This window comes from Myxocyprinus asiaticus, chromosome 7 (genome assembly GCF_019703515.2).
Source record: "Myxocyprinus asiaticus isolate MX2 ecotype Aquarium Trade chromosome 7, UBuf_Myxa_2, whole genome shotgun sequence".
Lineage (NCBI taxonomy): Eukaryota > Metazoa > Chordata > Actinopteri > Cypriniformes > Catostomidae > Myxocyprinus > Myxocyprinus asiaticus.
The window spans coordinates 12,205,001-12,220,508 of NC_059350.1; the positions used below are offsets into that span (position 1 = coordinate 12,205,001).

The 15,508-nt window shown below is 35.0% G+C and overlaps 1 protein-coding gene across 3 annotated transcripts in view; it reads left to right on the forward strand.

Moving 5' to 3' along the window:
- LOC127444421 (catenin alpha-2-like) overlaps positions 1 to 15,508 on the forward strand; it is a 786,240-nt gene that overhangs the window by 77,103 nt on the left and 693,629 nt on the right. For all 3 annotated transcript variants that reach the window (XM_051703784.1, XM_051703786.1, XM_051703785.1), the window contains exon 2: positions 13,493 to 13,599. In XM_051703784.1, the coding sequence (XP_051559744.1) occupies positions 13,498 to 13,599 (102 nt within the window). In that variant the 5' untranslated portion in view covers positions 13,493 to 13,497. The remainder of the gene's footprint in view (positions 1 to 13,492; positions 13,600 to 15,508) is intronic.

Sequence of the window (15,508 nt, forward strand, 5' to 3'; positions counted from 1 at the left end):
TCAAGACAGCCAAGCAGTTCTGTAAGGATGAATGGTACAAAACTCCTTCAGAACGTTGTGCAGGTCTAATCCATAGCTGGTGGAAAAGCTTGGTTGAGGTTATTGCTGCCAAAGAAGAATCGACAAGTAAAATCCAAGGGTTCACTTACTATTTCCACAGCACTGTGTATGTTTAATGGGATGTGTTCAACAAAGACATGAAAGATTATAATTGTTTGTGTGTTGATAGCTTAAGCACATTGTGTTTTGTCTATACTTGTGACTTTGATGAGATCACATTTTATGACCAAATAATAATGCATTAATCCTAATTCCAAAGGGTTCACATATTTTTTTTTTGCCACTGTGTGTGTGTGTGTGTATATATATATATATATATATATATATATATACACATATATATTGCCACCTCAAATGTTAGTTTGCAGGAATTGCAGGACAGACTTATTCTATCTGATATTCGAGTTATTTGTGTCATACATTAACCTCTACAACAATACACACAACATCCAGAACAGCTAATACACACTTATCCATTACAGCACCTCACGGTCAAAACCTGAATTATTATGCTTTGCCCATCTGTCTACTAATAACAATGTCACCTAAATGTGGTCATCATGTCACATTAACAGTAAAGACTTTGCTTATCTTTGTGGCAGTCTTTATTAGTTAACACCAGCGTACCCGCAAGTGCAAGTTAATGCATCATGGTTTGACACATCAGAACTAATGTGCCCACCAACCTCTCCTGACTCCAGTGTGTGTGAATACATGTGTGAGGGTGTTGCATTTACTGCCATTACAAAAGCTGTGTCTCTCTGGCTCCTCATTATGACTGGTGTTATTATCACCCTGACAACCAAGCACAAATAGAGTAATTATTCCTCTTTCCATTTCCGCAGGATAATTGAAGCATTATTCGGTGATAGTGGAACTGAAATAGATCTTGCGCAGCTTCCTTCCGGCTTTGTGTACTGGAGGAGGATGTGTAAGGGTGGTATAAAGATCGGCTCACTGTAAAATAGCACTTTATGCTTTATTAAGAAAAGATTGGAGAAAGTTTTGATAACTTTACTGTTATTCTCCTTATGTGTTAAACAAGTAATAATATAAATGAGTATAAGTGTCAAACTTTTAACTGGTACTGTACAGCGAAATATGATTCTTGATAAGAATAGAGTTCTTTGCTGAACCTAAAGTGCTATAAAGAACCATTAAATAACCAACATTTTTAATAGTGAAGATGTAAAATTGGTGTAATATTGGTATACATGACAGTAGAGATCTTAAATATGTGTTAAAGTCTACTTAACGCCTGTTACGACTATTGTTTGAAGACTGTGGAGTGTGTGGACTGTTTGTGCTTTAGGCAGTGTTTGACACTGCACTTGAGACTGTCAAGTGTATCTCTGGATGATTCACTGACAGCTACATCACAGAAATGGAAATATAAAACACAGCTAGAGCACAAAAGAGTGGAGATGCCCAAAAACATTTCCTTTTGTTGTGTGCAGTGGCTGATGGTTTGATCTCATGGTGATTCTTTTCACACCAGATCATTCCAAATGTGTATCGAGGAAATGGCAATCACTGTTTTTTCTTTATTTATTGAAAAAGTACTTTTTGACACACCTTTCTGGTGCATCGTTGATCACAATCTATATGAATCCCCTGGAAAAAATAAGGGGTTTGGCACATCAATGTTTCCTTCATGTTTTCACTATAATTTTCTATACAATACAAATAATGTAAGATTATGCCATTGTGTGTAAATTCATGTCTTGCTGAGTTGATTCCCACCAGTTTATAAAATAGCACATAGCAAAGACATATTCAATACAGGTAGGCCTGTCGCGATGATTAAATATCGCCTGATCGTTGTTATTTGAGATATCTGCGATTATTGTGCACTTCAAATTCCAATCACATTCTACTGTTCAAATAAGATCATTTTAAGCGAATATATAAATGCCATTAACAGCATGTTTGTGTGTCTTATTCAGCTGAACTTTGACTGTCTCACAGGATTTCGTGTAATGTAAAATGTTTTTGGTCATTGAGGGTTCATACACACAGTGTTAATGACATGCAGTGACAGAGGAGGAGACGCCTGTTTACTGTATTTCTGCGGAGATGATAGAATGAAGAAACACAGAATCTCAAAGGTCTCCCTTCATGCGAATTAAGGAGTCGTGGGTTTAATTGGAGAGCTTTAAAATAACATGTGAAAGTGAAGAATTTAGGCCAGATTTATTTTACCATTGCATGCTCTAATATAATGTAATATAATATAATTAGAGCAGTCAGAATTAACGCATTAACGCATGCGATTAAAGTTTAACACAAACTTTTCTTAAATTCAATTAACGCATTTTACCGTTAATACAGCATAAACACTGGTGTGAAGGGCGGTACATTTGTAATGTGTCCATCTGGACATACCACAAACACACACAACAGCACCAGAGCCCTTCTACCAAGATGAGCCTACAAGCTTAGAATAAAACAGCATAATGTGGCAGAAATTACATTCTATGGGCGGTACTGTAACACGCTAGTTGACCGTTATGCTCTCTCCTATGATAGAGCCGTGGAGGTTGTTATCTCAGTAAATAAAATTATCTCTGACAGCGTTTCCTTGACAGTAATAAAATGATGGAGAAAGGAGCTTTTAGCGCTATTTGATGTTCAAAACAAGCCCAGATGGGACTTGTGACAGAAATAAAGTATTTTTCAGCCTATGTAAGGTACACTTTAATTACAGCTGAAGCACACCAATTCTTTACTATCACTGAAACGCAGAATGAGATGTTTTTGTCTGCAAGCGCTTTTCATGGTGAGTTCAAAGCGTCGCTCGACACTGGCATTGACGCTCTGACGCAAATTGTGAACACAGCTTTACGATTGCTGTAACAAAGCGGATAGCCACAGTCTACCGGCAGGATAATATTGTTGAGGATAAGAATTTAAGAGATTTAATGCCCATTGCAATTAATATGCAACCTAGGGGGAAACTAGTTCTTTCAATTAGTCAAACTCCCACTTAGACTTCGGGAAACTTTTAATGTTACTTGAATTGGTGCTATTTTAGTGCATTGCTGTCTTTATACTGTGGAATCAATGACATAAAAATTGGTTGAACTAATTACATTTATTAGTATTCATGAAAAGTTTTGTTAGAGAGGTGAAATGGTTATTCAGACAAGAACACAAGGGGAAAGGAAAGAAACTTTAATTCAAAAGTTATTATTTGACAGCTTTTAGACCCCTCCATGAAAGTTCTGTAAGAATTACATTATAGAAGAAAAAAAAAAACAGTTTGAAAAGTCCTTGTTTTGTTTCAGGCCAATCACATGCTCTCTCTCACTCTTCCCTCCACATTCTCATGTAGATTGAACATTTTTCCCATCAGTCAGGTAAAGTTTTCCCCCTGCTGCTGTGCAGGACTAAACTTGTACCTCAGATGTCTACCTTAATCATGAAGCACCTGCTTACATTACCAGTGTTCAAAGAGTGGCGAGCTGGGCTTTTGATGTGCATATGTTTTTAGTAATCACTATCTGTATGCATGATCTAAAGATGTAGGAGGGAATATAGGCCAGTGCTCTAGTGAATGACAATATGATAAAAAAAAAAATAAAAAAAGCCTATATCGACATTATCCATAGACAAGGCTGTTGGAAGATTTTGGAACTGACAAAAAGGGAAGGTACCATTTATTTTAAATGGCCAAGTGGGAATAGTTAAATATTTTATAGCAATTAGGACTATCCAGAGGATTCTAGTGACTCTGGAGGCCCTAGGCAAAAAAAAAAAAAAAAAAAAAAAAGAAAAAACTTCTAAGTTAATGCCTCTTTTCGATTTAATTCAGTCTTATTGTAGATTGTGCTTCATTCACAAAAATTGCCAGGCGCAATTTAGATTGCACTATTACCGTGAGATAGTGGGCAGTAAAATGAATTTTATATAAAGAGATGTTTGTGAACATTGCATTCGACCAAAACGATGCATTCTGAAGTCTGAACTTTTTTTTATTTTTTTTATTATTATTTTATTTTTTTATTTCACTCATTTTGCCAGTTTGTGTTAATTTTGGACCATGCTTGTACTGTTCCTAGCTGAGTGTAGCACCTACAGCTTTGCATTTCCTTGCTGAAGTTTATTTCAGCAAGATCCCTGATCATTTCAGTCTTACCTTAACAGTCTGTGCAACATATTTCAGCAGATTGTTTTGTGAACCTGTCACAATGTGATGCAGACTTTGCAAAGAGGTGGTTATTGAAGGATGGGGCAGTTAAAAACTGTATTGGAGCTGCACTCAGACCTGTTTAGTTAATAGTAATGATTCATGAAATTTGTCTTACCTTATGGTTGTTATATTATTAGCCCTCTAGAGTGTGTGTTTGTTTCTTACCTCATTAAATTTGAGATTACAGTCTGAGTTGCACAACATCCCTTAGACCCATATATGGATCTCATATCACTTTCTAAAGACATTAGCCTTCAATGTAATGCCTCATCTCCTCATTTCAGTACTTTATATGCGCTTCATAGCCTTCCAAAGGATGCCAACATTTTAGCATCTGGAGTGTATTTTTATCGAGGTCCCTGATCATTTAAGTCTTGTCTTAACAGAATTGTTCACCCATATTGAAAGTTCTGTTACCATTTACTCACCCTTGTGTTGTTCCTAACCCATATGACTTTCTTTATTCTTTGGAACACAAGAAGATAAACTTTGACAAGTTGTATGGACCACTTTTATGATGATTTTGCCTGATCTTGAAGCTTAAATGCTCTTTTACACATTCATTGTAATTGCATGGTAAAGAGTGACCAGTACATTCTTCAAAAATTCAGCTTTTGTGTTCCAAGTAGGAATGAAAGTGAAGAAATCCACAATTTCAATTTCATTTATTTTATTTTTTTTATGATACTCTATGGCCTGAAACAAGCCAACAAAATTAAACAATGTAAATTTGATACTAAAGAAGTATTTTGGCTTAAATCCAAATTAAGCTCAATCGACAGCATTTGTGGCATAATGTTGATTACCACAAAATTGTATTTCGACTTGTCCCTCCTTTTCTTTAAAATAAGCATAAAACTGGGTTACAGTGAGGCACTTACAATAGAAGTGAATGGGGCCAATGTTTAACCTTGTGTGACCCCCACGTCCACATGCGTGGACATTGTATTTTGGCTTCGCTATACGCAACACATAATTTAAATGAATAAAAAGCGACTGAATACTGTTCACAAGACTCTATACTATCATTTAAAGGGTTAACGTCTGCCGCACCGAGTCACATGACGTAACAGGACGCGTCGAGTTCGTTGAAGCGCTCCTACAGATGCAGCGCAAAAAAAGTGCCTCTGGTAAGAAATATCTATAAGTTGTTTTCATTGAAACCTGTTTGGTTGTAAAGAGTAATGTCTCGGGGGCCTGGGTAGCTCAGTGGTAAAATATGCTGACTACCACCCCTGGAGTTCGTTAGTTCGCTAGTTCGAATCCCAGGGTGTGCTGAGTGTCTCCAGCCAGGTCTCCTAAGCAACCAAATTGGCCTGGTTGCTAGGGAGGGTAGAGTCACATGGGGTAATCTCCTCGTGGTCGCTATAATGTGGTTTGGTGAATTGAGCGTGGTTGCTGCAGGTGGATGGCGTGAAGCCTCCACACGCGCTATGTCTCCGTGGCAACGCGCTCAACAAGCCACGTGATAAGATGCGCAGGTTGACTGTCTCAGACGTGGAGGCAACTGGGATTCGTCCTCCGCCACCCGGACTGAGGCAAATCACTATGCGACCACAAGGACTTAGAGTGCATTGGGAATTGGGCATTCCAAATTGGGAGAAAAAGGGGAAAAATCCCCACCCCCCCCAACAAAAGAAAAAAAAGAGTAATGTCTCTATTTTCATATGATATGCCACTTTAAAAAATCAGTTAATTTTTTGCACATCAGCACGCTGATAAACATGATGTCTACATATATGGACACCTGGCACCACATTTCCTCAAAAGTAGAAAAAAAACATGTTAGTTATTTTGAATAACTTTCAGCTTTAACACATCTGTGGGTCATTTAGCTTAATTTAAATATACATCTCTGTGCAATACAATTCTATTCATTAACATTAGTAAATGCATTCCTATATATTTACTGTGCATTTTCACAGTGAGAATAAATGGGTTCATACAAAAGTTGAACATTTTTGTTTTCAGAGGCTTTATATGGAGTTAGGATAAAAATAAAATACATTTTGAACTGTTCTGAGACTAGTGCAGACAGACAGCTCACTGGAGGTTAAGTAATTCACTAAATAGTGAGCAAGGGAGCATGGGAGCTTCCTATAGCTTTCTATGCAGCTAAGTGCATTCATTCCTAAAATCTGACTAAAAGTTCAGTTCCAGGCTGCAGATGATGTTTGAACCACTCAACATGGTTGGCAGACATGGGACAATGGTAATCAGTACATAGATTCAGAATTTTATAGTGCTACATTTTATTTTAACATGGTTGGCAGTGATTGGATGATGCTGGACATTACTTTGAATAATAATTATTTATTCAGCTTTACAGAAAATCAGCTGTAATGTCTGTAACATCTCAAAAACATGAATAACCTAGACTCCTGGAAACAAAATAAACAATTTGATAAAAAAAATAAATAAATAAATAAAAAACTTTCTATAGCTTAGTGTTATTTAAAATTTCACAAATTAGTCTCGCTGTCCACATATGTTAACATGAATTTATAAGAAAACAATTTGCTCTAGAAAATAAAATTGCTTGATTATTAAGTGCTACTAGTTACAAATCAAAAAGGGAAATGGAAAATGCACACAGCAGTCACGCTCGGGTCTCAGGAGGTTAAATGTTAAAATACTCAATGTTTCAAAAGTGTAGCCAGACGATGTAAACAAAATGTCTGTCAATATGATTTTAGGGTGATAAAATAGCTCACCAACCTTTTTTGTATAAAGTTATATCTGATTTTACAACTTTGTTGCCATGACGACGTAACGCTGTAAACCCTAAAACATATGATTTAATGATTTAAACAACTTTACTGCTCAGATAATACATAAGTTTTAACAGAAGAATTAATGTAAGTAGGAATGGGACAATATGGTTATCTCACGATTTGGTTCGATATACGATATGAGGTTCACGATTCGATATAATCTCGATTCGATATAATAACACAAATTACAACATATTACAAACATTTTTATTTTATTTATTTTTTAATGTTTGAGCGAAATGCACATTTTAATTTCTCATCAAAATAATATAAATGCTCAAAGTTTTAATAACAAGAGTTGCTAATATAGCCTACCTTTCTCTATTAGAAAATATCACTAACATATAAGCTTTCAAAAATAGTGGGCTACATTCAGGCTGATCAGGTGCAGAACAACAATTGAACTGGACAGAACCTGTCCTGAAAAAAGTATGTGAAAGTGTTTATTTATTTTTTAATCATTTGTTATTATAATAAAAATGTAACTTTGTAAAAATACAAAGATTCTACATTATATTAATTAATGTTATATCATGAACTTGTATATATAATAATGATATGAGCTATCACTGTTTGAAATAATGTATACAATTTACAAGTAAAACCATTGGGTTTACATTCATTTGTATAAGAAACGCTAAAAAGGCACTGTCACTTGAAGAGTTCAAGGAGCGGCTCACAGTGTTCCGGTTCAGCGAACATTCACCAGATTCTTTCAGTTTCTTTAGCACATCTATGCTGTGTGAGATTAAAATTAATATTTCTTTTTTCTTTTTTATCTGACTGTAAAGAACAGAAAGGATATTAAGACACATTATTCAATGAAAGTGGAGCGTGCCTCATCTTTGATGGACACACATTATATGGAGAAAACGATCAGTTTTAATCTCAAGCACTTTTCAACAAAACAATGTGATTTTCCAGTTAGTCCAGTACTTACATTTCTAAAAGCTAAATTCAAGCACTTTAAAGACCTTGTGTGAACCCTGTAAACAGTGTAGAAAAAAGCGCAGTAGGGGTAAAATCAAGTGATAAAGAGATAATGGTGTTTGATGGGTTATTTCATTTATGATTACATTGACAGAAAACTATGTTGCAAATTTTGAAATATCAAGTTTTGCCACGATATGGTTTGTCTTTTTTTTTTTTTTTTGGTTTGCAGTATATCAAAAGTCGATATATCATTACATCCCTAAATTTAAGTGCTTTTATAAAATTATAAGCTTCACATTTCTGCCTTTAAACTCTCCACAATTGGCCTCATTCACTTCCATTGTAAGTGCCTCACTGTAACCTCGATTTGTATTTTTATTTTTTGTAAAGAAAAGGAGGGACGAGTCAAAATTATTGTTTGTGGTAATCAAAATTATGGCACAAATGTTGTCCGGTGAGCTTAACTAGTATTGAACCTAGAATACAGGTGAAAATCTGTCACATTTTACATTCTTAATGTGTATTGTCCCTGATTAAATAAATAAATAAATACAAATAGAGTGTGTTTGTTTCTTTCCTCATTAAATTTGAAATAAAATAGTCTGACTTGCAAATAGGGCTGAAACGATTAGTCGACGTTATCAACAACGTCGACAATAAAAACATTGTTGACAAACATTTTCATTGTCGAATAGTCGCTTGATCTCAATTAACGCAACATGAGATCATTTGAAACACTAATGATGACGCGTGAGAGCAGCACTACAGTTCGCGCCTGAATGAAGAGAGCAGCTCACAGTCCAGATTAGAGCCCGACCGATATGGGATTTTTGAGACCGATACCGACACTGATTTTAGAGAAAATTCACCGATTACCGATATGGTGGCCGATATAGTTAATTTTTTAGCTGGAATGAAAACCGATTTTGCACCGATATGACTATGAAAAGGTACTCAGAAGGCTGCTTTCTTAAACAAATATTTTTATCAAAGAATATTTGACATTATTATTATACATTGTCAACAAATTCTAGAAATGAACACTGAGAAAATAAATAAATAAAAATACAATAAACAGCTTAATAAACATCAGTACTGTATGTTTAGTATCAGTCAATTGTTGACCATTAAAATAAAGAATAAATAAAAATAAAATAAATAGCTAAATAAACATCGGTACTGTTCAGTATCAGTCAAATGCTGACCATTAAAATAAAGAATAAATAAAAATAAAAAAATAGCTAAATAAACATCAGTATTACTGTTTAGTATCAGTAAAATGCTGACCATTAAAATAAAGAATAAATAAAATAAATAGCTAAATAAACATCAGTATTACTGTTTAGTATCAGTCAAATGCTGACTATGTTCAGGGGAAACTTTCAACGGTGGTAAACCAGACTTTTAAATATTACATTTTGTAAATGCAACTACTGGAATTGTTCGGTTGAAGGGGGTACCAAACTGTGAATCCTGAACAAAACAGTTTGGCGAATACATGTTTACTCATTAGTTTCAACTCAACTGACAACAATGAAAGTAGCTACATGATTAGCTAGTTAGCTATAAGTTCTTTGTCACGGAGAGTAAAAGACGGACGTTGTTTATTTCACTTACCAACTAGGTAATAACATAGCGTGAAATCAACACTAAACATACACAATCCATCACCGCACCATTGTCTGCTGAGCTGCAAAAAGATGCTCTGATGTTTACCTTTCAGTCTGCTACATTACTTACTGCACTGACAAACTATAGCTGGCTAACAGCAAACAGACATGAGTGACATGGTTGTCAGGGACAGGGTTAACATTATATTAGTAATATTGAAAAGGAAAAATGATGGGGTCATTGTTTATTAACTTTCCATGTTATGTATGTATTGTACATACATAACATGTATGTACATACAGTATGTATTTCACAAACTAGTTAGGAACTTACTGCGAAGAGACCGCTGAACTCCGCCCTGTCTGCAGAGCTACCGTCAGTTCAGCTCTGTAACCAATGGAGTCGGAGCACGCTCTGCTGGACAAACGCTATGACACCAATTCTAAAGCATTGTTTTCTGCAATATATGTTCTGAAAAAATTTTCATATCGGCGCATATCGGTAAACATATACGCCAATACCGATATATCGGTGAAAGGCTAATTTCGGCCGATAATATCAAAACTTACTTCCAGAGCATCTAAAAATGAAACACCCCAGCATTATATCTTAAATGCATCCTTTACTAAAGTTCAAATAATAAGGACGTGGTTGTGTAAATAAGCACAAACTCCGAAACTGGCATTTCTCTGTGCGGTCAGAGCCGCTTATATGAGTTGCGTGAAAAACAGCGAAAGAGAGTTTCAAACTTCTCCCGGCTGATAAACCCCCTCGCCCACGCTTGCTGCAGTTAGATTATAACAGAATGGTTCACGACGTAGTGAATCATAATATACTATATGGGTCATGGTGTGTATCTTATCGTAAAGAAAATCTGCGATATGCAGCTCTATTAAGAAACAATTGTTTTTTTTTTTTTTTTGTGAGTTAAAGATGGATCGAAGTAAACAAAAAGGTGAGAGAGTGTAGACTTAGCCCATTATACAATTCAGGTTTTTAATTAGTCTTTGTTGGTTCATTTTCCAATATTAATGTCTAAAACGTACATTTACTTTAGGAGCTATACTGCAGAAGAACAAATTGTTAACAGAGAATTTTGAATATAATATTTAACATATTTTAATATTTAAAAATATCTAAAAATCCTTAAATCAAGATATATTTACCTGAAAAGCAACATATAAGATATTAATACTTTATATTTTAAAGTATATTTTGTCTTTATTGCACTGGCAGATGTTTGAACAAGTGAAACAATACACTTATACAAAATACACTTCTATTCAAGATACATACTCTGAAAGCATGTCTAAATATCTTAAATGTTTCTTCTCAAGTAAATGTATCTTGTTTTAAGGATTTTTAGATAATTTTAAATGGAAAACAAGACAAAAACACTTGATAACAATAGGATTTTTGCAATGATTTTTTAAATGAATTAAACTTAATACAAATTCAAGGATTTATTTATTTATTTTATTTTTTTAATACAATGAATAAGATGATTTTGTCCTCTTTATTGTTAGTAAGCATGTTTAATACAACCTTTTAGGTCAAGGCACAAGCTGAATAATCGTTTAAGAGCTAATGATAAATTGTTGCAATAATTGACCAAATAGTCGAATAATCGTTCTAACAATCATTAGATTAGTCAATTATCAAAATAATCGTTAGTTGCAGCCCTACTTGCAAAACAATCACACACCAAGAGTCACTGGTGTATATCAAATTATTAAGCTTATATCAAATTATAAGCTTCACATTTCTACCTTTAAACTCTCCAAAAAGAGTTCCCAGGCATAGTAAATGCCTCACTGTAACCTCAATTTTTATTTATTTATTTAAGAAAAGGAGGGATGAGTCAAAATTATTGTTTGTGGTAATCAACATTATGGCATTAACTTATGGTTATTATATTACAAGACCTTTAGAGTGTGTTTGTTTCTTTCCTCATTAAATTTGTAATAATATAGTCTGACACACCAAAAGTCATTCTGAAGACATTAGCCTTTAAAGCAATGTCAAGTCAAGTCATTTTTATTTGCATAGTGCTTTTCACAACACACATCGTTTCAAAGCAGCTTTACAGAAAATCATGCATTAACAGAAAATGAAACTGTAATATCTATAAAGTCTTAGAGTCAGCATTGTGTAGTTTCATTAAATATGATTGTAAATTGTGTATACAAATAAATAATTAAATAATTGTATTTAGAACCCCAGTGAGCAAGCCGAATGCGACTGTGGCAAGGAACACAAAACTCCATAAGATGTTGGTTAATGGAGAAAAATAACCTTGGGAGAAACCAGGCTCACTGTGGGGGCCTGTTCCCCTCTGGTTAAACAGCATGAATATAATGCCAATATTAGTTATTTATGTGCAGTGCAAGTCATGGTTTAAAATTAGTAAATTAAGTAAGTGTTAAGGGCCAGTGTTTAAACAAAGATTTTTTTATGAACTGTAAGATTAATGACTAATGTCTTTGAAGTTCATCCTGGATTAACTGCGGAAGTTCACATAGATGCATTGTCCTTTGTTAGTTGGTTGATGAAGAATTTTGTTGGAAATTAATTGATAGTCTATGTATTCCATTATAAGAGTGTAGTCCATCATTAGACCAAGGTGATACAGGCAGAGATCAGTGAGGTGCATCGCAGTTCAACCGGCAGGTCATTTCGGTGAGGTCTATCCTAAGTCCAAGGTTCAGGCAGTGGCATATGAAGTATTCCATGTCTTATGGTTGGAGTTGGCATCAGTTCATCCCTTGAAGTCCATCGTAATAGACTGAAGTGATGTCTGGCTGGCACTGGTTGTATTTAGTCATCATCACTCAGAGACACGTAGCAGTGGAGTCCGACACCAAGCAGGAACGGAGCTGGATCTGGCCGGCTCTGGTAACCTCAGGATATGAGTTTAGGAGCCAAATAGGAAAAGGATTTACCTCCTTCTGTGGATTTTGATATTCTAGGAACAATTAACAGGCCAGAATTTTGCGATTGTAATGAACGTGATGGAAAATAGCATGGTAGAAGGTCACTTAAGTACTGCGGATCTAGACTATTCAAAGCTTTGTAAGTAGTTAACAAAATGTTAAAATTAAAACAAAATTTAACAGGTAGCCAATGTAACGATAATAAAATGGGGCTAATATGATCATATTTATTAGTTCTAGTCAGCACTCTGTCTGCTGCATTTTGAACCAATTGAAGTTTATTTATTAAACTTGCAGGACATCTTCCCAGTAATGCATTTCAATAATCTAGTCTTGAGGTCATGAACGCATTAATTAGTTTTCAGCATCAGCAACAGAGAGCATGTGTCGTATCTTAGCATTATTTCTGAGGTGGAAGATGCTGTTCTACAAACATTGGAAATTTGATTTTCAAAGGACAGATTGGTATCAAATATAACACCTAAGTTCTTTGCTGTATAAGATAATGTAACAGTACATCCATCGACAATTAAATTATATTTTAGCTGCTTATTTTTAGAGGTTTTTGGTCCAATAATTAGTACCTCTGTTTTGAAGGGAATTTCTGGCCATCCAATCTTTGATTTCATTGATACACTCTGCTAATTTGGAGAATTGTGAAATTCCGTTGGGTTTCAAAGAAATATAAAGTTGGGTATCGTTGGCATAACAGTAGAAACGTATTCCACAATTCCAGATAATATCTCCCAGGGGAAGCATATATAAGGAGAAAAGCAGAGGCCCTAAAACTGATCCCTGTGGCACTCCCAATGTCTAATCTCCTCATCTCAATATTTTATAGTCTCAGTTTTTAGTTTTAGCATGACTGAAGACAGAAAACTATAATAACAGAGTCTGTGTAAACACTGTGAGGTCTGCATCTTTTACTTTAATCATTTGTTATACCTGTCTCTGATTATTACCTTCTCTTTCATCCTTTCTTGCCACAGTAAACATGACGAGCGCTACATCCCCAATCTTGCTAAAATGGGACCCCAAGAGTCTGGAGATTCGCACACTGACTGTGGAAAGGCTGCTGGAGCCGCTGGTCACACAGGTAGAGTGCTGTTAGAATTACACTGCTGCTGGTTAAGAAGAACAAGAAGCATTTAAATTAGATGAAATAATTTTTACGTTGCTTTTGAGGTGAACACTGTATTGAATTCCTAAAATACTTTTCTGCAGTAAATTCAGCTCCATTCAAATACTGGCTTGTTGAAAATTTCATCTTTGTGTTCTATTTTTTATTTATTTTTTTTGGTTTGGCTTAATTTGAGTGGTTGTCCAATATGGGTTTTTCAGTAGTCAGGACTGATGCTGATATCTAGTCTAGACTCTAGAGAACATGTTGGCTGATGGGAAAAATAATGCCACTGTACTCATACTGTAATTTTAATGACGACAAAGGAGATGTACACAACATTGCTGAAATTAAATGAACACATATTTTACACCATAGCCTATTTACTCAGAATTTACAAGGCTGTATTTGGGTATTTTTTCCCAGCAAATTTGTGTGATTTAGTTAGAGTTAATTTTGACCCTTTAATAAAAAGATTTTTGAGCGATGTGAGCAGGTGGGCTTATTTACATTTATCTATGACTGGGAACGTTAATGTTATTAAAATTAATTGTATTCCAAAATTCAACTACCTGCTACAATCTCTCCCTATAGATGTCCCCCTCTCTTATTTCAAGCAATTTGATAGCATAACGAAGTCTTTCATTTGGAATGGTAAATGTCCCAGATTACACTTCAATAAATTACATAGGCCAATTGACAAAGGTGGGCTAGGCCTACCCAAGATTTTGTTTTATTATTATGCATTCGGTCTCAGACATTTGGCTCATTGTCACTTCCACCTGAGACAGCTCCTCCCTGGTTTTGTATTGAACAGGAAGACTTTCTATCAAACTTTTCTATCTGAGAAGATAAGTTGCACCCTGTTATCTCAGATTTGCATGTGATACGGACAAAAGTGTCCAGAGTGTTTAACTCAGACATTTATTTAAATGTTGCTTCAAGCATATGGCTGAACCCCAAATTATGTATTAATAAGTCTCCTTTCTGCTGGACAGAGTGGATTGTGAGGGAGGTTAATATGCTCGGTGAGCAATAGAGTGGAGTGTTGAGATCCTTTGAAAATATGGTTCAACACTTTGGGATTCCCAGGTCTCAATTCTTCAGGTACTTACAGCTGCGCCACCTACTTTGTACTATTTTTGGGAGTAGTGTACACCCCCCTAGAGCAGCAGATACTCTGGGAGTGGTGATTACTACTTTTGGAAAAGGTCATGAAGCATCAGTGTATTACTCCCTGCTAATTCAGAGTGAGTGAGACCTCCGGTGGTCGATTGAGGAATCTTCACCGGTGTTTGTGACAATAATTTATGTTTTGCTTTTCTGTTTCAAATGTGTGAATCAATAAAAAGTGTTAATCAGAAAAAAAAGAAAAAAAAAAATGACAAGGCTGTCTGTAGATTTGGAGCTGATGTACAGGGAAGGTAATCACTTTTTTAATTGGCCTAGTGGACACGATTATCAGCCAATCACTGATAATTTTCAAATTGCCTTTCTGATATATTAGTCTTTCTAATAGGGTGTAGCAAATTACATCAAATAACTAATTTAGGTCTTTGCACGCATTCTCCCACCATTATATGTAGCAAATTTGGTAATATAAATCTACACGGGATGGGTTAAAATGCCCGCGTACCTCCACCATTATATATAGGGAAACAGTATGTGTGAGCTAGGAATTAAATTAAACTGTCCTTATTCTACATTATTATGTAAGGGAATTTATAATGGAATTAGTCGCGTTTGAAAACCATTATAAATTAGATAAATGACAAATAACTAGATTATTTGTCTGAATATAATACCAATCGTAATCGTAAAATCGTAATACAATGTCTCGTTGTATCCGCTCACAATTTATATTGTAAGGAATTAGCTTTAATAA